Raw genomic sequence first — 25,669 nt, forward strand, 5'->3', positions numbered from 1 at the left:
ATTTTATTCCCAGCTCCCTTCCTGATGACATCTAGCTCTTGGACTTACAAAAGAATCCATCAGGCATTGTCTTCCAGGAGTGGAGTCAGGTAGAAGGGCTCCAGGCCCATTTTGGCTAATTCATCAGCGGTATGACCTTGCCAGAGTGATGTGCCTCAGTTTCCTTACCTGTAAATTGGGTATAATGACTCTCACCTCATAAGTTTGTTGGGAGGATAAAATAAGATAACATAGCCAAACCAAGGTCCCTGGCACAGAGCAAGTGCTTTCAAAACTGTAACTGCTGTCAATCATGAATATCCCCAGGCCCATTGCATATATCTCAGAACCTGACGTTTCGTAGAGATGGGTTGGAAAATCATGTGAATGCCTCCTCTTCCCCAAACTGAAGCTCCTCAGCTGCTTTCCTGCCCACTTCTGCTCTTAAGGTAGTCATACAAGCTTGGAGCAGGAAGGGACCTGAGGAATGCAATAAGAGGCTTATGTTCTCTGTCCTCTAGAAGCTAGCTGGGGGATGGACAGATCTCCTGACAGACCTAATAACTGCAGCAAAGCCTGTTGTACCAAAGGCCCCCCAGTTCATAATTCCAGGGTGTGCCATTCCATTGTGGTCCACATGTAGAGTACCCCCTGAAGTCGTACAGTGCACAGCCTTTGCAGCTTCACGTGTCAGCCCTGACTGTACCCCACTCCGTCAGCCATCCCTTGAGACTGCACCACAGCTACAAAGGAGAGGTCAGCAAGAAATTCCTATTCGGGTGTTCTAACTGCTAGCCAGCACGGCTGTGCTTTCAGGAGGCATGCTGGGGAGGGAGGGGCTGGTGCAGGGCTGGGAGCTGCCCCCTCCACCCGCTGTCCTCCTCTCCTGGGACTGCGAAATGAGAAAATCTAAGTGTCCCAGGAGAACATTCCATGCTTCTGAGCAAGTTAAGGCACCTGGACAGACTCTGTTGTGCCTCTGCAGTCTTCCTTGGTCCTATGTGGACCCCAGAAGAAGAGATGTTCTGAGTCCAGATGGGCCAGAAACTTCAAAGAAACTTTCACTTCTGGGTTTTTCTTAATAAAAGACAGAATCCAGACCAGGATCTAGGGTATGTTTCTCCCTTTTCCTGGTTCCCTAGAAATACAGAGAGCCCACACTGTCAATCAGTGGGAACGGAAGGGGAGATGGAAAGGCCTAATGATAGCATGAGGGTCAAGGAACCAAACCAAGAAAGTCACAGAGATTGGATTCAAAATAGAAGGGCAGATGAGAAAGATCTAGAAAAGTCCATCAAGAACAATCCCAAGACATGAAGTGTCTCCACTGAGAAAAGAAAGGCAGAAGGAGAGATTTAAATTAGACATAAGAAGTAATTCTCTAAAGAAATCTAAGTGATCCTGAGGTTGGCTACCAAGAGAGATTGGGGAATCTCCTTTTTTTAGAAGTTTTTTTTATTAATAGTAATATTATAATAAAAAAGTTATCCTTTGTATTAGTTTCCTAGGGCTACCATAATAAAGTACCGCAAACCAGGTGGCTTAAAATGACAGAAATTTATCGTCCACAGTTGTAGAGGCTAGAAGTCCAAAATCAAGGTCTCAGCAGGGCCATGCTCCTCTGGAGCCTGTAGGAGAGAATCCTTCCTTGCCTCTGCCTAGCTTCTGGTGATGGCTGTCAGTCCTTGGCATTCCCCGGCTGGCGGCTGCATCACTCCGACCTCTGCCTCTGTCATCACTTTGACATTCTCCCTGGGTGTCTGCGTCTTCACATGGCCACCTTCCTCTCTTATAAGTATACCAGTCGTATTGGATTAAGGGCCCACCCTAATGACCTCATCTTAACTTGATTACATCAGCAAAGACCTTATTTCCAGATAAGGTCACATTAACAGGTACTGGGGGGGTTAGGGTTTCAATATATCTTTTTTTTTTGAGGGGGGGACACAATTCAACCCATAACATCCTTGATCGACTTGCTACTATGTTTTAGATCTGTGCTTTATCTGTGAGTTGTAAAGGAACTTCTTTCGGGGGAAACATAGTAAATAAATGATGTGTTCTCCAATAGGTCAGTGCTTTTATGGTAAACAAAGACTGGGCAATTTGAATAGAAAGGATTTAAATGCTGTCACATGACCTGAGCTGAGCACCCCACGTGCACACACTTCATGCTGAATCAGCAGAAAGCTCTATGGAGTAGATCTAATTGTCCCTATTTTATAGATGGCAAAACTGAGGTATAGCTGGTAAGTGGTAGGGCCAGAACTTGAACTCATGACTGTCTGATTCCAAAGTTCATGGTTTCCTGGCTATTTCACGCACTATGCTCAGAGAGAAGGTGAATTTCTCAGACTGGACCCTGACATCTAGCATGAGAAAGAAAAGCAAAGGATCTTGTCACCCAGTGTGGGGCCTGTCCTTCAGGGTATGTGTGTAAAGCCCTGTTGTATTCCTGCACGCCATGCCCATGAACTTCATGGGGGATTCCCTGGCTCAGAGTCAGGGCCCCCTTCAGGAGAGAGAGCCATGAGCTGGAAAGACCTTGAGCCCAGAGTCTGTTGAACACTAACTGTGACAGAAGAAAAATCTGTTTCTCAGCAGATTCCCAAGACTTTCCACACATAGAGAACTTTGTCTCTCCTCCCTTCTCAACTGAGACATGCCTCTCCCCCACCCCCACTCACAACTGGCTGTCACCTTGGTCACTGAGGAGTCCGTTGGCTTTGACACACAAACTCAGTTCTCCTAATGGCCTGCCAGGGCTGGAGTTTATTTTCTTCTGTTATTGTCTTGAATGTAGATTCTTTTTAAGGATATAAAATTTTGCTTTATTTTTAGGAACATTTTTCCTTTGAAAAATAATAAAGGACATCTTAGACAGTTTAGGGAATATAAACACTCAAAATGGAAAAACTAAAAATCTACTGTAAAATTACCACCCAAATATAACCAGAGTTAAATTTCTGTATATCTTTCTCTTTTTTTTCCATGAATAGATATACACCAAAATGGAATACTACATACGGCATTCTACGTATTATTTTGCAATTTGCTTTTTGTGCTTAATGATATAGCATGAATGGATTTCCAAGTTGCTAAGCAGTTTTCCATAATTTGAACATTCTATGTGCCAGGCTCTCTACTAGACATGTAGGGAATACAAAAGGAGGAATAAAAAGTTTTCCCTGCCCTCAAGGAGAGCCCACAGTCTGGGTGGGAGAGTGGTGTCTGCTGTGAGAGCTACAGCGCAATTCAGAGAGCCCGAGTCCCGGGCCCCAGTGCTGCTGCTGATGGCGCAGCTGTGGGTGAATTTGTCTGTCAAGGAAAACTGGCACAGCTGCTCCCACCCAGCTCAAATGGGTTTGAGGCTCAGCTATAGTGCCCGGCGGTCTGTGGGGAGAGAGCACGCTTTAGTGAGAAATTCTGCAGGCGCTCTGCCTAATGGGTATGTGTCTCCAGGAAACCAGGGACAAGAGACTTGAATTTGCTGCTCCCAGAGTTGGCCTCAGTTCCCTTGTTCCTGTCACAGTGTGAGCATCTTGAGGCACCAAGCATGTGTCTAGTGTTTAGTGATATGTATTTCTCATACAACATGGTCCTCCTAGCAAGCAAGCTAATTCATCAGCTGCTCAAATAAAGAAGCAATAGTTTGACCCAGCAATGAAAGAAAGATGATTGCGTTCAACTCATTGGGAGAGAATGTGGGGCTCTCCTACATGTCGTCTTCCTAAGAGATTTTCAGGGGAAATTTTGATCATACCTGGTTTCTGTCATGTGTGCACTTAGAGCCCAACCCCATGAAGATGCGGCTCCTCTGGGGGGTCTGTGAAAGCGTTCTATGATGCAGAAGGCAATAGTGGTTCCTGGCAGGGCCTTGTGTATGTGAAGGCTTCCTTGGATATATAAAGTACTCCAGAAAAAAAGGAATTTGTCCAATTGGAATAGCACATAAAGATCTCCAGAGGCCGGCCTGGTGGCGCAGTGGTTAAGTGCACACGCTTCGCTTCAGCGGCCCAGGGTTCACTGGTTCAGATCCTGGGCGCACACTGACGCACCGCTTGTCAAGCCGTGCTGTGGTGGCATCCCATATAAAGTAGAGGAAGATGGGCACGGATGTTAGCCCAGGGCCAGTCTTCCTCAGCAAAAAAGAGGAGGATTGGCATTGGATGTTAGCTCAGGGCTGATCTTCCTCACAAAAAAGAAAAAAAAATCTCCAGACACTATGTCAGATAGGGATATTGACTTTCCTCCTCAGAAGGAAAGATAGTAGTGAAATTCATAGAGACAGAAGGTAGAATGGTGGTTGCCAGGGGCTGGGGGGAGGGGAAAGGCGAGACATTGTTTAATGGGTACAGAGTTTCAGTTTTGCAAAATGAAAAGAGTTCTGGAGATGGATGGTGGTGATGGTTGCACAATTATGTGACTATTTCATGTCACTGAACTGTAAAATATATGAACTTAAAAATAGTTAAGATGGTAAATTTTGTGACATATAGTTTACATAATTCTTTTTAAAGAATAAATAAAAGGAAGGTAGCTTTCTTGTGAGGACAATGTCATTGAAGGAACACTAACTGCGAGGAACTGGGAGGCAGCAAACAGCATGAGTTCCTAGAAGATGCTTTCCAGAAGGCGGCTGCTCTGGCATCCTGTCGGGAGGCTGTTAGGGACTGTAATGCTGACAGCCTTGCAGAGGACAGTCACACAGCCAGGAAAGGCTGGCAGAGAGCTGGGGACATGCCAGAGACAGCTGGAAAGGGAGGAAGCAAAGCGGGGGGTAGGCAATATCAAATCATGTCCATGTTTGCAGCTCTGTGCCGACTGTTCTGGAACAAGTTGAGAGTCAGAGGGGTGTCTGTGAGGGGCTCAGAGAGCAACTCTTCGGATTTTAGGCCTTATTGTACAGCCCTGCGGTGCCTTGGTGCTTTGAGTCCGACTCTGAAGTTGAACCCAATCCATGCGAAGACCCCTTCTGTAGCAGGCACACAAGTGTCTCTTAATTGAATCCATGCTTTAAAGCTGGGACCAGAGAGAGTGAAAGGCCTTCGGGTGACGAGAACACACTCCTGACAGGCTCCATCCTCACACTTGTCGCCATTCCTGGCATGTGCGTGGGAAGCAGGGAACTGGCTAGGAACTCTGCTTTTGGAGTCAGACCGACCTGGGTTTGAATTCTGGCTCTGCCACTCCCTGGCTGTGGGATTTGAGGTAAGTTACTTACCCACTCCGAGCCTCTGTCTCCTCCATTCTAAAATGGGACTATAACGATGCCCCCTCCCAGGATGATTTTGAGCATTGCGCGAGATGATGCATTTGTTCACACTGCTGCCGGGCGCCACGCTGGCATGGGATGCCAATTTCAATACACGGTAATTTTTAGAGGAAGTAATTGTGGTGGGAGCTCATGGATAGGAAAGACTCGAGGATGAACAAGCCTAGAGTACACCCCAGTGGGCGCGGTCTCCTTGCCGAGGCAGCAAATGCTACAGGCAGCGTGTGCTCCTGCTGTGATGGAAGAGGGTGAACTCGATGTGATGGGGCACCAGGGGGGCTTCACAGAGGGGAACTGGCCAGCAGCAGTAGCAGAGGCTACGGTTTCCTCCTGACGCACACCTCAGATCAGGTCATTCCCTCAGCCCCTGAGAACACCCCGCATCACCTACAGACTGAAACCAAGCTCATGAGTTCAGTTATGGAGGCTCCTCAGAACTGGCCCAGCTTTCTTTCTAGGTTTATCTGATCCTACACCAGTTGGATCTACTCCTTTCTCCATGCCTCTGTTCATGTGATCCCTTCCTCCTAGAATGCCCTTTCCCTAATTCTACATGCCCATCGTCTCCCTGTCTGTCCAGGCTCAGCTCAAATGCCACCTCTTCTTCAAGGCTCTCCCGGGTCCCCCAAACAGGAGTGATTTCTGCATCCTCTCGGCTCCTGGCAGCCTTTCATTGAGAGAGGCTTTCCCCCGTGTACTGTAGGATTTATACACAGATCTCATCTCCTGTCCTACACAGTGAGCCCCAGGGTGGATTCCCATGGCTCCATCCTCGGATCCCCCTCAGCACCTACTACAGAGTTTTCCACGTGACAGGAGTTTGACAGAAGAGAGGAGGGAGGGAGGAAAGCCAAGAAGTACTCGGAACTTTCCAAGATGAAAGGCAATTATTCCTTCCACATGAAGGCCAAAAAAGAACGCTCTGCTCTCAGAGCACATGCCCCAGGAAGGGAAAGCAGTGCCACTGAAGCATGGCCACAGGATGAAGAGCTCTTGTCTGCTGTCCACCCAGCCAGTACTGAACCTTCCTGGGTAGGACAAGCTAACGTGATGGAGCAGGGAAGGGGCAGTTTCAGGAGGTCTCCAAGACCACCCTCTGGTTCAGTGATTTGCTGGAAGGACTCATAGAACTCAGCAGAGCTGTTCTACTCACAGTTATGGTTTATTACAGGAAAAGGATACAGATAAAAATCAGCAAAGGGAAGAGGCACAGAGGGCAGAGTCCAAGGGAGACCAGGCCCAGCTTCTGGTTGTCCTCTGCGAGTGGGGTTGTGCGGACAGCACTTACTTCTCCCTGCGACAGCGTGTTACAACACACAAGAGTACTGCCAGCGGGGAAGCTCATCCAAGCCTTGCTGTTGTCCAGAGTTTTTACTGGGGGTTGGTCACATAGACATGGCTGACCACCTACACGGCTCTGACCTTAATCTCCCACATCTCCAGAGGTCAAGTTGATACCACATGACCCAAGACCCCCACCATAAATCACACTGTTAGCATCGGCTATATGGCCCAAGGCCCCCAGGGAAATAAAGGCTTAGCGGTTACCTTCTGGGAGCCAGGTCCAGAGCTCCCGTTGGCTCTCAAAGAGAAGCAGGACCCAAAAGGAGCTAAGTGGATGTTCTCTATGAAGTCTTTCCCAGTCCTGGTATCAGGGTGTACAAACCAGGGTCAAAAGAAGGAGGTTTGACTCCAAATAACCCATCTCCTTTCTCACTCTTGACTGGACCCCAAGGCTAAACTCCAAGAATGTGAGCATCTGCCTGAAAAGTTTGAGGGATTGTTTCCTTTCAGCTGCATCTCAGGCACCTGGCCCTCCACTTTGCTCAGAAATTCATCTGTAACCCCAAACACCTGATAGGACTTTCTGGCAAGCAGGCATTTCCATCAGGACCCTCAGCTTCCCGAAACCTTTATGGAAGATCATTTTTGAAACCTAGGCTCAATTCCCACCCAGGGAGGCCCCCCAGGGAGTCCCTCTGGGTCCCCTAGCCCCTTCCCAAACTCCTGCAAGAAGAAGCTCTCTGTCCCGCCAGCTTGGCGGTCAGCGCCGAGTAGAGGGAACTCAGCTCTTGGCCCAAGATCCCTGCCCCAGGAAAGGCGCTTGTGCCTGATGGAAAATTTGGGCTGAAGGACACTCCTTTCCAAGATCCCAGGTTCGATATTTACACAACGTCTGAAATTAATGCAGAGAAAACCTCCAAGTGCTCAGGCTGGAACGGGAGGCTGAGAACAGGAAGGGGCGGGTCCCAAGTACCAGGGTTTTTTCCACAAAGAGAACAGGGCGAAGCTAAATGTCTCTGTGTGAGTGAATCAGGAGCCGTTAATAGTGCCAGGTACCTCTCCAGATTAAACTGATTGCCCTGGGAATTTGCAACCGCGAGCAGGGAGAGGTGGGAATAATGGGGAAAGGTGGTGGTGTTGAGCTGAACTCTTCCCTCAAGTGCCCACCCTTGTCCAGGCATGTGCATCAGGGCCAGGGATGGCTGCAGCTGCCCTGCCCCTAGGAAGCACCACCCATGGCCATCCGTCCTTCCCAGCTCCTGGCCTCGGCCTCACTCCCAGCCTCTTGGAAATGCAGCCCTCATCAGGCTGCCAGCATGGCTCTGAGGGCTGTTTTGTCCCTGGCGTCACCCACCACTGCCTGCTTGGCCCATCCGCCCTACTCCTGGTCTTCTCCTAGCAGGAGAGGAGCGTGAGTGGCTATTTCCATGGGCCACGTGTATGCTCCAGGCTGCCCCTGACAGCCCCCACTCAGAGCTACCCTTCTCCTAAGGCTTCCACGCTCCCCAGGGCTGAGGAGGCAGGAATGCTTTGAAATCAGGTGACATTCAACAGTTATGATCAGTCTTCCATTTAACACTCCTTCCATGTCCAAACTTAATCCAGAAGGGACACTGCCCCATTCATCAAGAGCCATTCATTCATTCATTTGACAGATATTGGTTGAGCACCTACTATGTGCCAGGCCCTGTTCTAGGCACCAGAAATGTACCAGTGAGCATAACAGACAGAAGTCCCTGCCCTTATGGAGTATGTATTCCAGGTAGGGAAAACACAATAAACAAACAAACAGAAAATGACAATAATCTCAAATAATGATAATGCTATAAATAAACAACAACAGGGTGACGTGATAAGGAGGGACAGCGGAGGGGCAGTGAGGGAACAGGATGGTCAGGGAAGGGACATTTGAACTGAGGCTGGAATAATAATAAGTGGCCATCTTGGGAAAGATCCAGAAGTGTGTACCAGAAAGAAGGAAGGGCAGGTACGAAAGCCCTTGGGAGGGAACAAGTTTTTGTGTTCAAGGAATAGCTAGAATGTGGCTGGGAACAGAGGTACAAGACGTGCTGTGAGCAGGAACAGGAGCAGATCGTGTAGGGCCTTGTAGGCCACGGGAAAGGGCTGGATTTTGCTCCAAGAACATCCATCCTGTTCTGCCATGAGGTGTGTAGGCCAAGCTTCCTTTTGCTTCAGCCATCACTTCTGACCTGAGCTCAGCATCCATGGCTCATTCAAGATTCCAGTGTGACGCAAGCTCCCTTCCTCCCGGCTCCTCCTGCCCCCCCATCCACCAGGATCAGACCACCCAGGAGACATAGGGACTTCTGTGTGGTGATTTGGAAGGAACAAGAGGAAGTTCAGAGCAACTTGTCACAGAGAGTTGTCATTCCCTGCCTCTCCTCCTAACTGAAAATCAGCAATTTCCGGAGGCCTCATCCATGGATATTCTGGCTAGAGATGTCAAGAAACTTGCCTCAGGGTCACCCAGATAGCAAGTTGTGGGTCAAAGGTATGAATTCAGGTTGTATTCTCAAGCTATCATACCATGTTGCCTCCCAGGAAACTTGAGAAGAGGCAATTTCAGGAAATTGCTTAGAGCCTGGGTTCAAGGTGGACCCCAAAGAGCAGATGAAGAACAGCATATTTCTTGTCACAGCAGATCCAAGTCAAACAGTTATTACTAGCTGGGACGTTTTTCAGTGGGTGGAGGGAATCAAGGCAGAAAGACCAGAGATGGGAAAAATTGATGTCTTCTTAAGTATTTTTGCCCTATGCCCTGAACCAGGGTCTGTTCCTTCCAGTTCCCTGTTGTGCCCACCACCCACCTCCTCAGGCAGGACCTTCCCCTGCAAGCCCACGTAGGCCTTCAGCAAACCAAGGACAGCTTTGTTTTTATTGTGGGACCAGCGTCCTTCTGGCCCTGGTCAGGCCAGTGAGGTTGGCCATAGGTTGGCATTGGCAGAAACAGCTCCTTGGGCTGATTTCTGAAGCTGAAGTTCAGAGAGGGCATCCTTCCCTTGCTCCCTCCTCCCTGCCCCTCTGTGATCAGCAGCAGAGGAAGCAGCAGGAGTTGGCCGGCTCTTCCGGCTGTGGGAGGCGAGGGTCATCTCATGACAGGGTGTGACATTAGAAAGGGCCAGAAGACCCAGCTCAAGGGAGGGTTCTACTGACTTTTCAAGTGAGTTGGCTGATAGGAATCCAGATATTCCTGAGCGAGTTAGGTTCATGCCGTTGCAGGTACTGCCTGCGAGTGGCCCATTTAATCAGGAATGGCTTGATTAGAGCTCTTTAAAAACCCTGAAAACCTGTGGAGGGAAGTTGATGAGGACTGCCTGCAGCCCCGCCCAGCAGAAGTGGATTTGTGAGGGGCCGTCTTGTTTCTTTTTTGGAGCCCTCCCGCAAGTTACCTGAAGGACTTTGGGGAGGAGCTGCCATGTTGGGCTATAGGAGCCAGTCCTCCATTGGACTTCCAGGGACGCAGGGAAAGCCAGGACTCAGCGCTCCAGCCGGGGTTGTCTCTGCTTATGGAAGGTCCGGAAGTGGGTTAGGATTCTCACTGGGGAACACCCCTCCTCCAGACTGACCCTGCGTTAATCATCGTCAAGGCCAGTGCCCATATTCCAGGCACTCTGCAGCTCCAGGCAGAGCTGGAGCAGGTATTGGATTTCCCTCTCTTATGAACTAATTAGTGACGGATTTTACCCTCGACCAACCCCTAAAGCTCTCTGGATCTGAAATTCCATGAGAACATCTCCTATCTCCCCCTTTATTGAAGTATATTTGTTGACTGAATAATGGAATGAATGAGTAAAACTAATGAATGTAGAGAGGCTGGGAATGTTAAGAAAGAACATGGGATTTGTAGCCATAAGAACTGGGTTCCAGACCAAACTCAGCCACTTACTATCTATGTGACTTTGGGCAAGTTACTTAACCTCTCTGAGCAGTCATCTCAGTAGCTGTAAAGTGAGAATGGCAATATCTATCTTTGCAAGGTTGTTTTAGGGATGAGAAATTCGTACAGCTGAGAGCACAGTTCCTGGTACAAAGTAGGCCCATCACAAAGGTAGTCCTTGATTGTGAAACCATAGTATAAGCTGATTCTGACTGTAAGATGCTCACTGTTGCGTGAAGGTAGAGAGGGGATGGCTGCCTTCACTCAGAGACCGCAGAGAAGCTCTGAGAGTGACAAGCCTGTGTCACTGGAGAGGGCAGTGGCAGCACTAGGATCTTAATTTACAGTCCACAGTGTTTTGTTTTTTTTTAAATAATTTTACATATTTATTTATTTTTTCCCCAAAGCCCCAGTAGATAGTTGTATGTCATAGTTGCACATCCTTCCAGTTGCTGTATGTGGGACACGGCCTCAGCGTGGCCGGAGAAGCGGTGTGTCGGTGCGCACCTGGGATCCGAACCCGGGCCGTCAGCAGCGGAGCGCGCGCACTTAACAGCTAAGCCACAGGGCCGGCCCTACAGTCCACAGTTTTGTGAACCCACATCCTACGCCCAGTCTTGGGGCGAATGCAGGAACGAGCCCTAGGCTAACCAAGTTGGGAAGATTTCCACTGTTTACTATCTTTACAGATCAAATGACCATCCACACGGGGCATCATTTAAATTAGATTTAGGCATTAATTGTATTTGGGTGTAACTTCTCCTCACTTCTTATCAAGTCAGCACACGTTGGTTGGGGTTCCTACGTGCAGGGACACAGTGCTCATGCCCACAGTAGGTGCTCAGTGCCTCAACACTAGATTAAATGCCAAGATGGGGGCACACGATGCAGCTGCTCCCCCTCCTCAGTGAGGGAGGACCTGATCAGACAAGATTTGGGGAAGAGACAGAATTTACTGAGAGCCGTGCAGAGTCTCTCATTTAGTCCCCACAAAAGTCCTAGATGATGGATCCTGTTTTATCAGCTCTTTAGAAATAAGGAAATTGAGCCTCCAATTGGGCCAAGGTTGTATGTTCACATGTAAATGTCAGAGCTGCGATTCAACAGGATCGATGTGACTCCAAAACTATGCTCTTCCCACCACACAGCCCTGTCCGCCCCCCTCGCCATCCCCACCCACCCACACATGCACCCCATAAGTGGTTGGCCTAGTAATTTAAAACAACGATGGGAAGGAAGTCACAAGCCAGGATGTAGTCGTTAATAAATTGGTGGTAACAACAAGAAATGACAAAGGATATGGGCAGAAAGGAGACGGTTCAGGCCAGAGCACGTTGGGGAAGTTCCCAAGAGGTGGCATTTGTACTGGGCCTCAAAGACAGCTCTGATTAGGTCAGATGTAGAGCCGTTCTACAGATGCAGAGCCTTCTGGAAGGAGCAAACTGTGTGAGCAACAGAAGGGAGGAGAAAGGGCCAGGCCAGACCCAAGCTGAGGGTTCAGATAGGGCCCTGCTGGGAGATGAGCCCGAGGCGTGGTAGCAGAGGGTCTTAAGTACCAAGGTAACAAGGATGACCTGTCGGTATGACACCCTCTGGCCTGTGTCATGTCTTGATTGTTTTTCTCCCAAACCCACCACCTGAGCCTTGCTCCTCCCCCAAGAGCCTCCTGGAACTCTTAGACCGGGCAGGACCCTCACAACCTCACAGCTGCCCTCTTTGCACCCCCCAACCTCTTGCTTCTTCCCCAGCACATTGATGGCCCTGGGGGCATCTTTCCAGGTGGGCTCAAGCCCTCCCAGAGAAAGTTGACCTGGGTGTGGGAGCAGAACAAGCAAGAGATGAGCTGGTCCCTAACCATGAGGGACGCTGTGGAGAGTGAGATGCGACTCATTCTGACCTGAGGTCAAAAGAGTCTCTCTTCTGCACCTCAGGGAGCTGGCATTTAGAATCTCAGAGAACTCCAGGACCAGTTCTCCCATTCTGCCCCCATTTCAGAGATGGAAAAACTGAGGTATAGGGTCAAGGTTAGGACCCAGAGCCCACTCACTCATGTCTGCTATCTCTGTGTACAAGTTTGTCTCGACCGATAAGCTATAGGTAACTCCAAAGATAAGTCTTCCTTTCCCTTCACAGTCCCCTCTGTCTTCGTCCAGCACTGCTAGAGGCCAATCCAGACAAAACTGTGGGCTTGGAGGGTTGGTCTGCAGCACCCCCACCCACAGTGGTCTCACTTGCCCAGAAAGCAGGAAAACATTTGCAGACTTGAAGATGCTTCAGTGATGACAGAGCGAGTAATAAAATAAGGAAATCAACGTTTTGGAAAAAGACACATATGGAGAAAAGTAGGAAGAAGAGGAAGGGGGAGAGAAGAGAAAGAGGAGGAAATATAAAAAGATTATTAGTGGGGCCGGCCCGGTGGCGCAAGCTGTTAAGTGCACGCGCTCCACTGCGGTGGCCCGGGGTTCGCCGGTTCGCATCCCGGGCATGCACCGACCACCACTTGTCAAGCCATGCTGTGGCGGCGTCCCATATACAGTGGAGGAAGATGGGCACAGCCCAGGGCCAGTCTTCCTCAGCAAAAAGAGAAGTATTGGTAGGTGTTAGCTCAGGGCTGATCTTCCTCACAAAAAAAAAAAAAAAGAGTATTAGCATCCACAAAAATCACTTTCACAGTGTTCCTGGGGGTGAAGCTTGCATATGATTCCAGTTTACAGATGGGAAAACTGAGGGCTTACATGAGTTCCCCAGTGACTCAGGACAGACCTAGGACTGGAATCAGCTTCCTGGCTCCCCCTTTCCTCGTCATCGTACCATGTCTGTTTAGAATACGTGTTTAGAAAATTAGCAGCTGCTATTGGGGGTCACTCTGGCCAGATATGTCATTGGTATGGGATCCCTGCCCCTTTCCTGATGCTGGATTTGAAATCCCCATGTCAAGTGCGTATGCCACCACTTTTATGCACAGATGTAGGATGGATCTTGTTCATGAGTGATCAGAGAAGAGGCACTATCAGGAGATTAGCCTGCAAATAAGTGATGTGCTGCAGGCCGGTAGCTGGGGGAGTGGGTGACCTTGGTCCTTTTGAATCTCTACCCCAGAACTTAAGTCACAGACAGAGAGCCACTTGGTTACCAGCAAATCTTACTGGTCAACCAGTCTGCCAAATTCCAACCTCCACCTGTTCATCCAACAAGTAGATATCAAATACCATTTTTTGTTGTTCCCGGCACTGCATGAGTTAACACAGAAGGATATTTTTTTAACTTAAGGCTTGACTTTCAACCTTAAGGAGATCACAATCTGCATGATGAGGCGAAGCTAGGAAGCTAGCCTATGTAAAACAAGAGGAGAAAAATTAAGTGCTAAAGTGCCAGGGAAGCAGTCACAGTGGGGAGAGCAGAACCAAGGGGCAGGGCCTGATGAGGCTTCCTGGAGGACATGGGAGCCCTACAGGGTCGGGGTCCGGGGAGCGCCCACATTCACTTACCCAGCAAACAGTTGCTGAGTCCACACCTATGTGGCCGGGAATATGACATGGAGACGAACATGGGCCTGACCTGCCCTAGGGCTGGCAAACTGGCCTTGGTTTCAGGGTCAGCGTCGATGACCCCAGGGACTCATGAAGGACAGCACAATGAACAGAGAAGGAGGCTTCATTAGACAGAAAAAGAGAAGTGCACACTCTCCTTCTCCCAGCCTTTTTCTTTATTTAGTGTTAGTTCCAGTAGTGTGCTGGTACGCCCACTCTCAAAAAGGGAAAGAAAAGAAGAAAAGCCCTCATTTGTAATGTTTGCTGATTTCCATGGTGTAAATACTCCCGTCGTGACCAATTTCAAGCTACCGATGTGACGTCACTGAACACGCAGTTGGAAAGAGATGTTTAAAATTGGCTCTGGCGAGCCAGTACAAGCTGGCTCCACACACCACTGGTTCTACTGGAGCCCTGGGAAGGGAAGACCCTGGTTGTCACACACCTGGGCTTGCACGTGGACTGTGACCTTCCCAAAGTCACACGCCATGCTGACATACTAGCATTAATCAATATAGTTATGCACATCACGAGCAAACAATATATATCCCTAGCTGAGATTTATTGAATGCAAAATGGGAGAGGTCTACCTCAAAGGGCTGTGCACCTCATGAGTGCTCCACAGATGTGAGCCTCCAGCCCCACCTCCTCGCTCAGAGGCCTGTGGTTGAAGGAGATGACTTCAGGTGCCTGGGCCTCCATGTGTGCATTCATTCATTCAGCAGACATTTCCTGATTGCCCTCTCTCTGTGCTGGGCACTCTGCCAGAGGCCAGGGATACTCAGGAACAGGACAGACACAACGACTCCCTGTAGAGCTCACAAACATGGGATTCTGATGGCCAGACCCTGGAGCTGGTTCTGGTCTTGGCTCCATCTCCAACTTACTGTGTGGCCCTGAGAAAACCACTTACCTCCTTGGGCCTAAGTTTCTTCACCTATAAAATGAAGGAGTTGGACTTGGTGTTCATGAAAGTCTGTCCAAGCTCTACCTTCTATGGCTCCAGGGAGGGAGGAGTGGTCTGGGAGCCACATGCGGAAGAGGCGAAGGACCTGGGAGTGTCTCCACAGAGAAGAGCAGACAAGAGCAGTTTGGACCCCTGAAGATGGCATGAGTCCCACGTTTACTGTGCTCCCTGAGAGTTCGTGGGTGGAAATTATAATGGGAGTGGGGGTCATTTTGACTCCATCTTGGAAGATGTTGAGCACAATCAGAGCTGCCCAGCAATGGCATGGGCCGCCTTCTGAAGGAATGAGCTCCTCCAATGCAATTAGAGGGTGAAGACCACCTGCCTCGGCCACGTAGTCAGGATCCCTGGCAGGGAGGTCATGATCATAAAACTCCCTTGTCAACAGTTCTGAAGGAACAACAAAAGTCATTGGTCCACTGTGTTGTATGGAAAAGCAAAAGGATGCAAAAAGGTTACAACTCCATAAAACACAAGTGGACGCCTAAGGAGAAAGACTAGGAGGAAGGAAAGCTATTAAAACGCAGATAAGGGTTGGATTGGGATTGAAGCTTATGGTGATTTGTTTTCTCTAGCTCCCTATTTTCCAAATGTTTGGTAGTATGGTGATGTTGTTTTTGAAATGAGGCAGTTTTATTCTTTACGGAAAGTCATCTAGTCCCACCCTCATCCCAGGACAAGAAGCCTCCCTACAAAGAACTGAACTCTCTTCCAGACCTGACACTAGGGAGGGGGGAGGACAGTGGCATCGAGGGATGCCTGCTGAGTGCCAGGCCGTGTGCTGGGGACTGAGCCAGAGACACAGGCCTGCCCTCAAGGAGGGGGCCTGACTGGCACATTATCTCTTTCTGTCTCTGAAACAGCCGTGGGGTGGATCCTGTATTATTAAAGTGGTAGGTGGCCGAGCCAGGACTGAGACCCAGATCTGGGGATCTCCACTGCGTGTTACTGGAAGAGGAATTCAAGGCAAATGGCTGAGGTGCCCATTCAGTCCCATAATTTGGTGGAATAAAGGCCAAGGGCCCGGCCGGGTTGGTAACCATGGGACAGAGTCTAGCTGATGAGGAAGTGAAGGGTTTCCGTGTCTCCAGCTGTGGGGTCTCACATGCACACACACACACACAGCCTCAGCTCAGGTTAAAAGCACTAGCAAGCTTACTTTCCCCTATCAAGTCTCCTAGCAATTATCCCCTGGGAAAGCCAGTTCCTTGGTGATCAACCCAACCCCACACACACATATCCCACAGAAGCTCCACTCGCACAGCCCAGCTTTCATCCAGCATCCACTGCCCGCGCCCCCGAGCTCCTCTCTCGCTTCATTTCAGGCGCCCCGTCCCCGTCCTCTGCCCCAGCTACACCACCCCTTGCCACCACCTACCTTTGCTTCCTGTGGAGAAAGGCCTCCCTGTTGACGGGGCTGGCAAAGGCCATCTCCTCGCATAAAAGACTCAGTGAGTCCTGGAGACACTTGGAACCCAGACAGAATGGAATTTCTCCCTATTTTCTTTACAGCTGAGAAAACACATACAAACACAAGAGCATATTTATTGCGATATTTCTATCCCAAAGTTTGTCTTAGAAAAAAGAAGAAGAAATAAAATTAGTTCCTCTGCCCACTCCACCCCTACCCCCACCCCAACCCTTTCCATTCCTGGTCGAGGCCAGGGAGAAAAACAGTGCCGGCCGAGCCCCACAGAGAGCCGCTGCATCCCGGACAATGTCAGGCTTGTTCAGAGAGCGGGGAAGAAACACAACTCTGAAAACAGACTCAGAACTTCCCTGTGAAGGGCGCACTGAAGGAAGAGGAACAGGCGGCCTTATGTCTGGACCCGGAATCCCCGAGGCCCTCGGAAGAGAGGAGCCCACAAGTCTAGCCCCCTCCCCAGAGTGGAGGGGACCCTTACCCTTTTGGCCTCCGGGGGACTATTTCCCAGCCGTGACTGGTCACACAGGGACCAAACAAGAGCGCCACAACTCAGCGGCCCCTCACAGTGCCAGAACCTGGAGCCCCAGAAATTTTTTTGAAGGTAGCATCTAAGTAGAAAAATCCCTGAGGCGAAGCAAGGGGCTGCTTCTGAGGCCTTTGGGATCTTCCAGACTTCCCCTGGGGTGAGGGAAACGTGCCCCACGCATTCCTCTCTGTACCCCCAGCACTCTCCGCATACACAGCCCTTTCCTTGCTCTGGTGACCCATATACGTGGGATGAATGAAGGATAGTGGTGGAAAGATCACTCAAATTGGCAGGCCAGGGTCACCCAAAAGGGTCGCCCAGAGTCCTGGGCCCCACTCGCCCCTCCCCCAGGCCTCCTGGGATAGGAACCCTAGGGGCCCCTCGGATGCTCCCCTCAGCCCCAGATCAGTCCAGCCCCAGCTGATGGTGGCTGAGCCAACAGCGACGCCTGCTGGGCCACCAGACTCCGGCAGAGCCGAGGTCCGGCCCGGGCTGCCATCCCAGCTGAGCGCTACTCAGCCTCTGAGAGCTCCACACTTGGCCTTCAGTTCCAGGTCCTCCCTCCCCTCAGAGGCCTCCTCCCGCCTCCCTGCGGAGCATCTGTGATGCAGACACTTCTTCAGCCTAGGCTAAAGGCTCCTGCTCACAGACTGGGGAGGAGCGCAGGGTGGGCGCCAATGCAGGTCCATCCAACAGAACAGCTCGGTAAACATCAACAGGCGTGTGTGATGGAACGCAAGTCACAGGTGTCTGCAAGGTGACTGCACACCCTCTAGCCGGTCCTGCTCCATCTTGGCTGCACATGAGAACCTGCTGGGGAGCTTTTAAAACGCCTACGGAACAGGTGATTCACCAGGCTGAAGCCCGGGTGATTTCAATGTGCAGCCAAAGCCGAGAACCACTGCTCTGGCTGATCTCTTGTAAATTCAGTTGCGGGTTCTTGGGGTCTCCCTGCACTGGCCCAACTGGAGTCATGGTCCCAGTTGTGTAGGGGATGCCCTTTATTGTCACAGATTTGTATACTTAATGTGACAGTTTTCCAGCAGATGACAACAAGAAAGGCTTGTTTTTCTTATTCACACAAAGTCATTGTTTGGGCCAGCAGGAAGGCTGCAGAATCCCAGGTTCTCATTTCTCTCCTAAATTATTGATCAGTCCATCCCACAGCCTCCTCGGGAGCTCTCTGGGTGGGCATCCTTCCCCTGACTTGAGCCAGGACCCTGAATATTGCCCCAAACCTTGGAGCATTCTCCATTCTAATACACACAGGATTCCTGGATTTGAAGTTGGTGGCAGGTCCAGATTTCATCAGGGAGGTTGGGTAACCCGTGTCACTTCTCTGGACCTGGGGGATTGTATTTGTCAGGGTTCTCCAGAAAGACAGAACCAATAGGACGTGATATACATTTATTGTAGGAGTTGATTAGATCTATTATAAGAAATTGGCTCGCACGACTGTGGAGGCATTTGCAAGCTGGAGACTCAAGAGAGCCAGGGTGTCACTTCAGCCTAAGTCTGAAGGCTCGAGACTCAGGAAGAGCTGATGTTTCGGTTCAAGTCCAAAGGCAGTTTGAAGGTCATCAGGCAGGAGGAATTATCTGTTTTTGTTTGATTCAGGCCTTCAACTGACAGGATGAGGCCCACCCACATTAGTAGGGCAATGTGCTTTACTCACTCTACTGATTTAAATGTTAATCTCATCCAAAAACACCCTCACAGACACACCCAGAATAATATTCGACCAAATATCTGAGCATGCCGTGGCTCAGTCAGGTTGACACATCAAATCAACCATCATAGGATACTTCAGGATGAGCCTCTGCTGGTTGGAAGATGGGAAGTTCCCTAGCAAAGACGGAAGGAGGTTTCCAGCTTCACGCCTGTGATTAAACTGAGAAATCTGTAAAGGTTTTGTGAAGAGATGACTCTTGGAGAAGATCTCTCTCGAACCACATGCAGCCTCCTTATCTTAATGTGATTTCAAGTCCTTGTGTCATGGGCCCCCTGACCCTCAACCTCGCCATATCTGAACCTCTGATAACGCCTCTGCCTCCTCTCTTCCAGGTAAACTATGACCACGTTACTCTTGCTGTTTGTGACTCTGAGGGTCATCGCAGCCGCGGTATCTGTAGAAGTTTCAGGTGAGGACACTCCCACGTTTCCTTTATCCGGCAGGCACTGAAGACGGCGTTCTGGATACTGGGTACTGAGCCCGGTGCTGCTGGTCCCAGGGACATAACTTCCCCTCACCTGGCCTTTTCTTGGCCCTGCCCCTTTTCTATCAAATGCAAGCATAACGGCCCTGAGAGAGCACCCGTGCGTGTGAACACACACGCGTGCGTCCAGGAGCCCCCCCTCAGATAATACTGCTCCCGGCTGCCCTCCAGGATGGACAGCGAGGGGGAGGGCTTCTGGTAGGCGCTCATCTCCCCAGTATCCTCTCTGTGGATCCCACCTAGAACCACCGCACGCTGAGCGTGGGGTTGGGGCAGGATGCAGATAAGCCCATAGAGAAAAGGCTGCCAAGGGAGGATGAACTGGAGCATAAAGAAGAGAAAATCGCCTGGGAAACAGTCAGAAAGAAGCCCCCAACAAATCACACAGACCTTTGCCTCTCTTGGCAAATGGTCCTCGGGAAGCCCGCCACCTCGTCTCTTGCATGTGGCAGGCACCGGGCAGATTTCTCATCACGAAGCCTTGAACCCAGTGAACAAACTGTCCACTGACCCCAGGATGGGCTTACTCCAAAGTGAGATGTATCTCCTTTAGACCCAGAGAGGCCCCTGCCCTGGGCCATGCACTTTAGAGGCCCCCCTCTGACCGTCCTCCAGCCCCAACACTCCCTAAAGGACGAGAAGTCTGTAAGGCCAATGAGACATGTCTACCCAATCTATGTTCCCCTTTAGACCATACTCTGGGTACCCAGGACGCCCGGAATACCCTGTCCAAGTGGACCCCAGCCACTCTAAGGGCCGCACGGGTCTCTCCTTTGGGTCCATCCTCCTATGGGGGGACCACGCCCCGGGTAGGAGCCACCCCTAGGCCCGAGGGAGGGGTTAAGGGGCGGCTGTTTGTATAGGGTGTGGACAGAGCTGGAGTGTGAGGCCTGGGATAAACCAGACCCCTCACAGTGCAGAGCAGAGGTGGGGAAAGAAGGAGGCTTGGCTCCCCTCCTCCTGCTCAGCCAACACATCCCAATGCAAAACTCTAGGGAATCCAAGAATTCTAAATTTGAATCTGGTTTTTCATTTTGAAAGGTTTCATTGTCAAATAGGAAGACAGAATACATTTTATTTAACAATCTATTGCCTTGATTTATAACTTTTAAATATGTAGACATATGGTATATGAGTCTCCATTTGTACTCTCCCCTGGGACCCACAAAGATCCAGCCCCTGGCTGTAACTTGGGTGGTTTGCCCACACAGGCAAACCAGTTCACTGGAGTTGGGTGGGAGCTTTAAAAACTGCAGAACTACAGCTCTTCCTGGAGAACCACCACCACTAACACCGTGCTGTGTTGTGGGGCTGGGGCTGAGCATTCAGAGGGAGATTTTTGTGGAAGGGCCTGGTGGTGACTGCCCAGGACATCAAAAGGTTAGGGCTGGACCCCAAACATTCCTAGCTCCCCCTTCCTTGCCCTGTTATGAATCTACCACCCACAAATATCTGAAACATTTTTATTTTCAACCTGTAGGATGTCCTGGAAAAAAGGGTTCCATAAGTGCATGACTTACCTTGAAAGGTGCTATTTTTTCAAAAGCCGTTTCTTTCCCATTCCAGGAAGGTCTTTTACTTCTTAACAGGGTTTGGTAGACACACTGCATCTTCCCTGTCAATACTCGCCATGATTTTTTGTGGCGTCTAATCATATCCCATCCTCACCTCCCATCTGACTCTTTGCAGACTTAAATGTCTGATCTTCTCTGATGCTTCTCCAGCTAGGCCCCCCAGTTCCCCAATAGCAGAAGAGAATGAGTTGTCCTTCTGCAAAGTCGGGATGGAGCCCAAAGCAGACCTCCTCAAGTGGGACACATCTTTGAAGTTTTGTATCTTAGCTTTAAAAGTTGTGTGGATGTTTTTTCTCCCTCATAATAATTTTTTCTACCCCAAAATAATTTTTTCCCAAAATCTTTAAGTCAAGCTGTCACTCCAGGAAGATGGGTCCTGTTTATCCTATGGCTTGGCATCCCCTATGGGACCCCAGTTTGAGAAACAGAGAGGTGGTCTCAACTCTGAGGTTTCCCCTGCCCTCCTCTGCCACCCTTTTCTGGCTCCACAGTTTCTGTCTTGAGGTGCAGAGACCAGGGATCTTGAGGAAGGCTGCTCTGAAAAGGTATTGCACAGCTTCCTGGGAATTCCATATGGCACGGGACATCCCCACCATAGACACGAACACGCTCACTGGATTTTGTTGTTTCCAGAAGGACTGTGAGGGAGGCTGGGTGGTCCTCTCTAGGCACTAACAGGTCTGTCTCCCTCCCCCACCTTTTCCCCACAGACCCTGACAACTCACTGAGTGTCAGCATCCCCGAACCATCCCCGCTGCGGGTCCTCCTGGGGACCTCCCTCACCGTCCCTTGCTATTTCATCCACCCCGTGCACCCGGTGACCACCGCGCCCTCCACCGCTCCCCTCGCCCCGAGGATCAAGTGGAGCCGCATTTCCAAGGAGGAGGAGGTGGTGCTGCTGGTGGCCACTGAAGGGCAGGTGCGGGTCAGCAGTGCCTACCAAGACAGGGCCTCGCTGCCCAACTACCCCGCCATCCCCACCGACGCCACCCTGGAGCTCCAGAACCTGCGCTCCAATGACTCCGGGATCTATCGCTGCGAGGTGATGCACGGCATCGAGGACAGCGAGGCCACCCTGGAGGTCGTGGTGAAAGGTGAGAGCCTCCACAGGGACACTGCTTCACCTGCGGAAAGAACCAGAAGGGTATCCTCACTGGTGTGGACCAGGCAGGCTGGAGTTCCAATACCATCTGCCCCCGCCGGTGTCATCTCAGTCAAGTTACTTAATTAACTTGAATGGCTTCCTCTGTAACGAGGAGCTGGCCATATCATTCTGTCTGGACTTTGAGGGAATTAAATGCTTCCTGGCCACAGTTACATGTACAAGACAGTTTGTGCTTCGCAACAATCCTGTGATTCCATGGGCCTCGTGACCCTCCCCATTTTACAGACAAGCCAACTGAGGTTAAGTGACTTGCCTGAAGTTTCCCTGGAAGTGAGCCAGAGCAGTCTCCTGACCCTTAATCCAGGTGTCTTTCCCCGCCTCACCTCTAGCCCCTCATTCTCAGTTCCAGAAGCCAAAGAAAGGGATGAAGACTTCCTGGTTCCCTTTCTCTTGAAGGCCCGAAGAGAATGGTTGTGTCCTTGGTTGGCTGCAGAACTTTGGTCAGCACCAGATTTCTCCCACTGGGAGGCTCTGTCCAAGATGGTCCACTCCTGGGTGTGCCTTAAACTGGGCTCTCCCTAGGATGCCCCTGGGCTGAGGGTGCATGGGGCTCCAAATGTCTCTTTCCTCAAAGGAAATATGGGGTCCTGGAGTGACAAGAAAAAATTTTAAGGAGGCAGATTTTCATTCAATTCAAAAAACTTTGTGATTATCAGAATTATCATAGGTATTCAAAAAATATGCCTTGTGAGGTAGTGAGTTCCCCCGTTACTGGCAGTGTTCCAGCAAAGGCAGAAGGACCACATACAAATGTGGAGAGGGGATCCACGAATGTCAGCTAGAGGCCCGGACTGGATGTCTCTAAGGTCCCTTTGACTGTTGCCGTAATTCTACGAGGGCCTCGATGATGAGAGGCTGTGCCTGACCTGCTCTCACCCGCGTGTCTTGCAGGCATTGTGTTCCATTACAGAGCCATCTCCACACGCTACACCCTGGACTTCGACAGGGCGCAGCGGGCCTGCCTGCAGAACAGTGCTATCATCGCCACGCCTGAACAGCTGCAGGCTGCCTATGAGGACGGCTTCCACCAGTGCGACGCCGGCTGGCTGGCTGACCAGACCGTCAGGTGAGCTCCAGGCCACCAGCAGACTGGGGTGGGCCATGGGCTGGAACGTTGACCAGCACTGAGCTGGTGGGGCTGCTAGGGATGCCTTGGCCAACTCTAGGTCAGGCACCTGATGACCTGTCCCAAATCCTTGTTACAGTAGTCCCCCCTTATCTGTGGGGGATACGTTCCGAGATCCCCAGTGGATGCCTGAAACCGCGGATAGTACCAGACCCTATACATACTATGTTTTTTCCTATACATCCATACCCATGATAAAGTTTAATTTATAAATTAGACACAGTAATAGATTAACAACAATAACTAATAATAAAATAGAACAATTACAACAATATACTGTAATAAGAGTTACTCTAGACCTTAGCAACCTCAGCATATGCTTGTTTTCTTTCCTTATTAAGTTGAGAACTTTCACCTTTTCACTTAAAAGAAGCACTTTTTGACTTCTCTGGCATATCTGAATCACCAGCATCACTACTCTTGCACTTTGGAGTCATTACAGTACAGTAAGGGTGACTTGAACACAACCACTGCGATACTGGGACAGTCGATCTGATAACTGAGACAGCTACGATGTGACTAACGAGCGTATACAGTTTGGATACGCTGTACAAAGGGATGATTGCCGTCCCAGGCGGGATGGAGCGGGACAGCAAGAGATTTCATCACACTACTCAGAATGGCACACAATTCAAAAACTTACGCATTGTTTATTTCTGGAGTTTTCCATTTAATATTTTCAGATTGACCACGGCTAACTAACTGCAGAAAGTGAAACGCAAATAAGGGGCACTAACGTGCTCTGTCCTGCAGTGGAGTGAGTGGCTACTAGCAACTTTGACCCGCATGCGCATTTTCTCCGTGCAAATTACACATCGTTACTCTTCCTACCTATTTTTCCCTTTGCCACGATTTCTTCACTTACTTTTTTAAAACTTTGGTGTTTTATATATTTGTAAACCACTTCACTTTTTTTTTTTTTTTTTTAACAAGGCAAGATGTACCTAACTTAAGCTTCTAAGTGCATTTTTCCCTGAGTGCAGCTGCTGAGGGATGGGTGCCCAGCAGGACAGACGGAGCCCTGCCCTGGGGGGCTCGAAGTCAGTGTGAGCAAGCCTGTGAAGGCAGGATGAGACATTCATTCGAGCTGGATCAGCGCTCTAAACGTAAAAGCCAGAACCACCAAGCCTCAAGAAGAAAACAAAGGAAAATATCTTTGTGGTCTTGGGGTAGGCAAAGAGATCTTAAGACACCAAACCAACTAACCATAAGAAAAAAGACAAGACAACAGCCTAGCATAGTGCAAGAGCCCACACCTCTGCCTCAGACAGAGCTAGGCTCAAACCCCAGCTCTGACACGTGGAAGCTGTGTCGCCTTGAACAAACTGCTTAACATCTCTGGGTCTCGTTCTCTGCCAGGTTAAAACAAAGTTGTTATAGTACCTGCCTCATCGGTTGATGTGAGACAAATGATACAGAGCAGGGGTCAGCAAACTCTGGCCCACAGGCCAGGTCCAACCCTCACCTTATTTCGGTAAATAAAGTTTTATGGGAACACAGCCATGCCCATTCTTGTCTTGATAGCTGCTTCGCACTATAGTGACAAAGTTGAGTGGTCACGATGGAGACCGTATGGCCTGCAAGACCTAAATATTTACTATCTGGCCTTTTACAGAAAAGATTTGCCAGCCCCTGACAGAACATGTTTGGTACCAATAAATATTCAGTAAAGGAGGCTGCCTTTAATCACCAATACCTGTGAAAACATACATCTCAATAAAGCTGGGGAAAAAAGTGTAAAAGCAAATAGTCCACGTATCCAAGGCAGACACGGGCAAATACGTCAGTAAGTTGCCGTTTCCTCCCACAAGGGAGTCGATACATGGGCACAGGCCTGGGGCCGCCGCTGTCCCCTGAGTGTCACACCCCCACCTTGGGTTCCGGCAGGTACCCCATCCACACTCCTCGGGAAGGCTGCTATGGGGACAAGGATGAGTTTCCCGGCGTGAGAACCTATGGCATCCGCGACACCAATGAGACCTACGATGTGTACTGCTTCGCCGAGGAGATGGAGGGTGAGGCTGCCGCCCCCTCCCCAGAGCCCCCTGCCCGTCCCCTACAGCCCACTGACACTTGGGATCATGTGGGCCTCCTCTGAGGCAGAACACTGACCCAAGGCACCACACACTTGACCCGTCTGTGCCATGCCCAGAGGGGATGGGGGCAGGGCAGTGTGGGGGCAGGCAGGAGCCTACAGGTCTGGCCCCCTCTCGCTCCACTTTGGAGAGGGCGTCAGTGGCCCCAGGCACCTGCAAACTGTCTGGTGTCACCACCAGACAGGGCCCAAGAGAGCCTGCTTCTGGTCTCTCACCCGGGACTGCCCCTCCCAGCCAGGACCCCCTGCTGCTCTGACCAGCCCATCGCTGTCCCAAGGTCCACTGCACCATCAGTGCCCAGCCCAGCCTTGTCACCCTCACAAAGGACACCCCAGGCCATTCCAGGGTGGGCCCATCACAAACAGTTCCCAGGAGAGCTGGCTGCACCGCCCCCCTCAGCTTCCCTGTTGCCAGCCCCTGCCCTACGCAGGCCGTCCCCAATGTGCTGGTCCTGGAGAGCCCCGGGGGCAGCGGAAGGAACCTGGAGTCTTTCTCTGGTTTGTAAAGGGCATTAATTTTGGTGACAGTCAGAGCTGCCCAAGTTACCCAGGCATGTGGATGACACTCCTTCCGCCATCTGTGCCCATTCACCCCTTTTGACTTTCCA

At 50.4% G+C, this 25,669-nt stretch overlaps 1 protein-coding gene across 1 annotated transcript in view; it reads left to right on the plus strand.

The window, feature by feature from the left end:
- ACAN (aggrecan) overlaps positions 1–25,669 on the plus strand; it is a 67,845-nt gene that overhangs the window by 10,780 nt on the left and 31,396 nt on the right. The window contains exons 2-5 of the mRNA XM_058542416.1: positions 18,950–19,026; positions 21,386–21,769; positions 22,732–22,906; positions 24,854–24,981. Coding sequence (XP_058398399.1) covers positions 18,957–19,026; positions 21,386–21,769; positions 22,732–22,906; positions 24,854–24,981 — 757 coding nt within the window. The 5' untranslated portion in view covers positions 18,950–18,956. The remainder of the gene's footprint in view (positions 1–18,949; positions 19,027–21,385; positions 21,770–22,731; positions 22,907–24,853; positions 24,982–25,669) is intronic.

This window comes from Diceros bicornis, chromosome 5, assembly GCF_020826845.1.
Source record: "Diceros bicornis minor isolate mBicDic1 chromosome 5, mDicBic1.mat.cur, whole genome shotgun sequence".
Taxonomy (NCBI): Eukaryota; Metazoa; Chordata; class Mammalia; order Perissodactyla; family Rhinocerotidae; genus Diceros; species Diceros bicornis.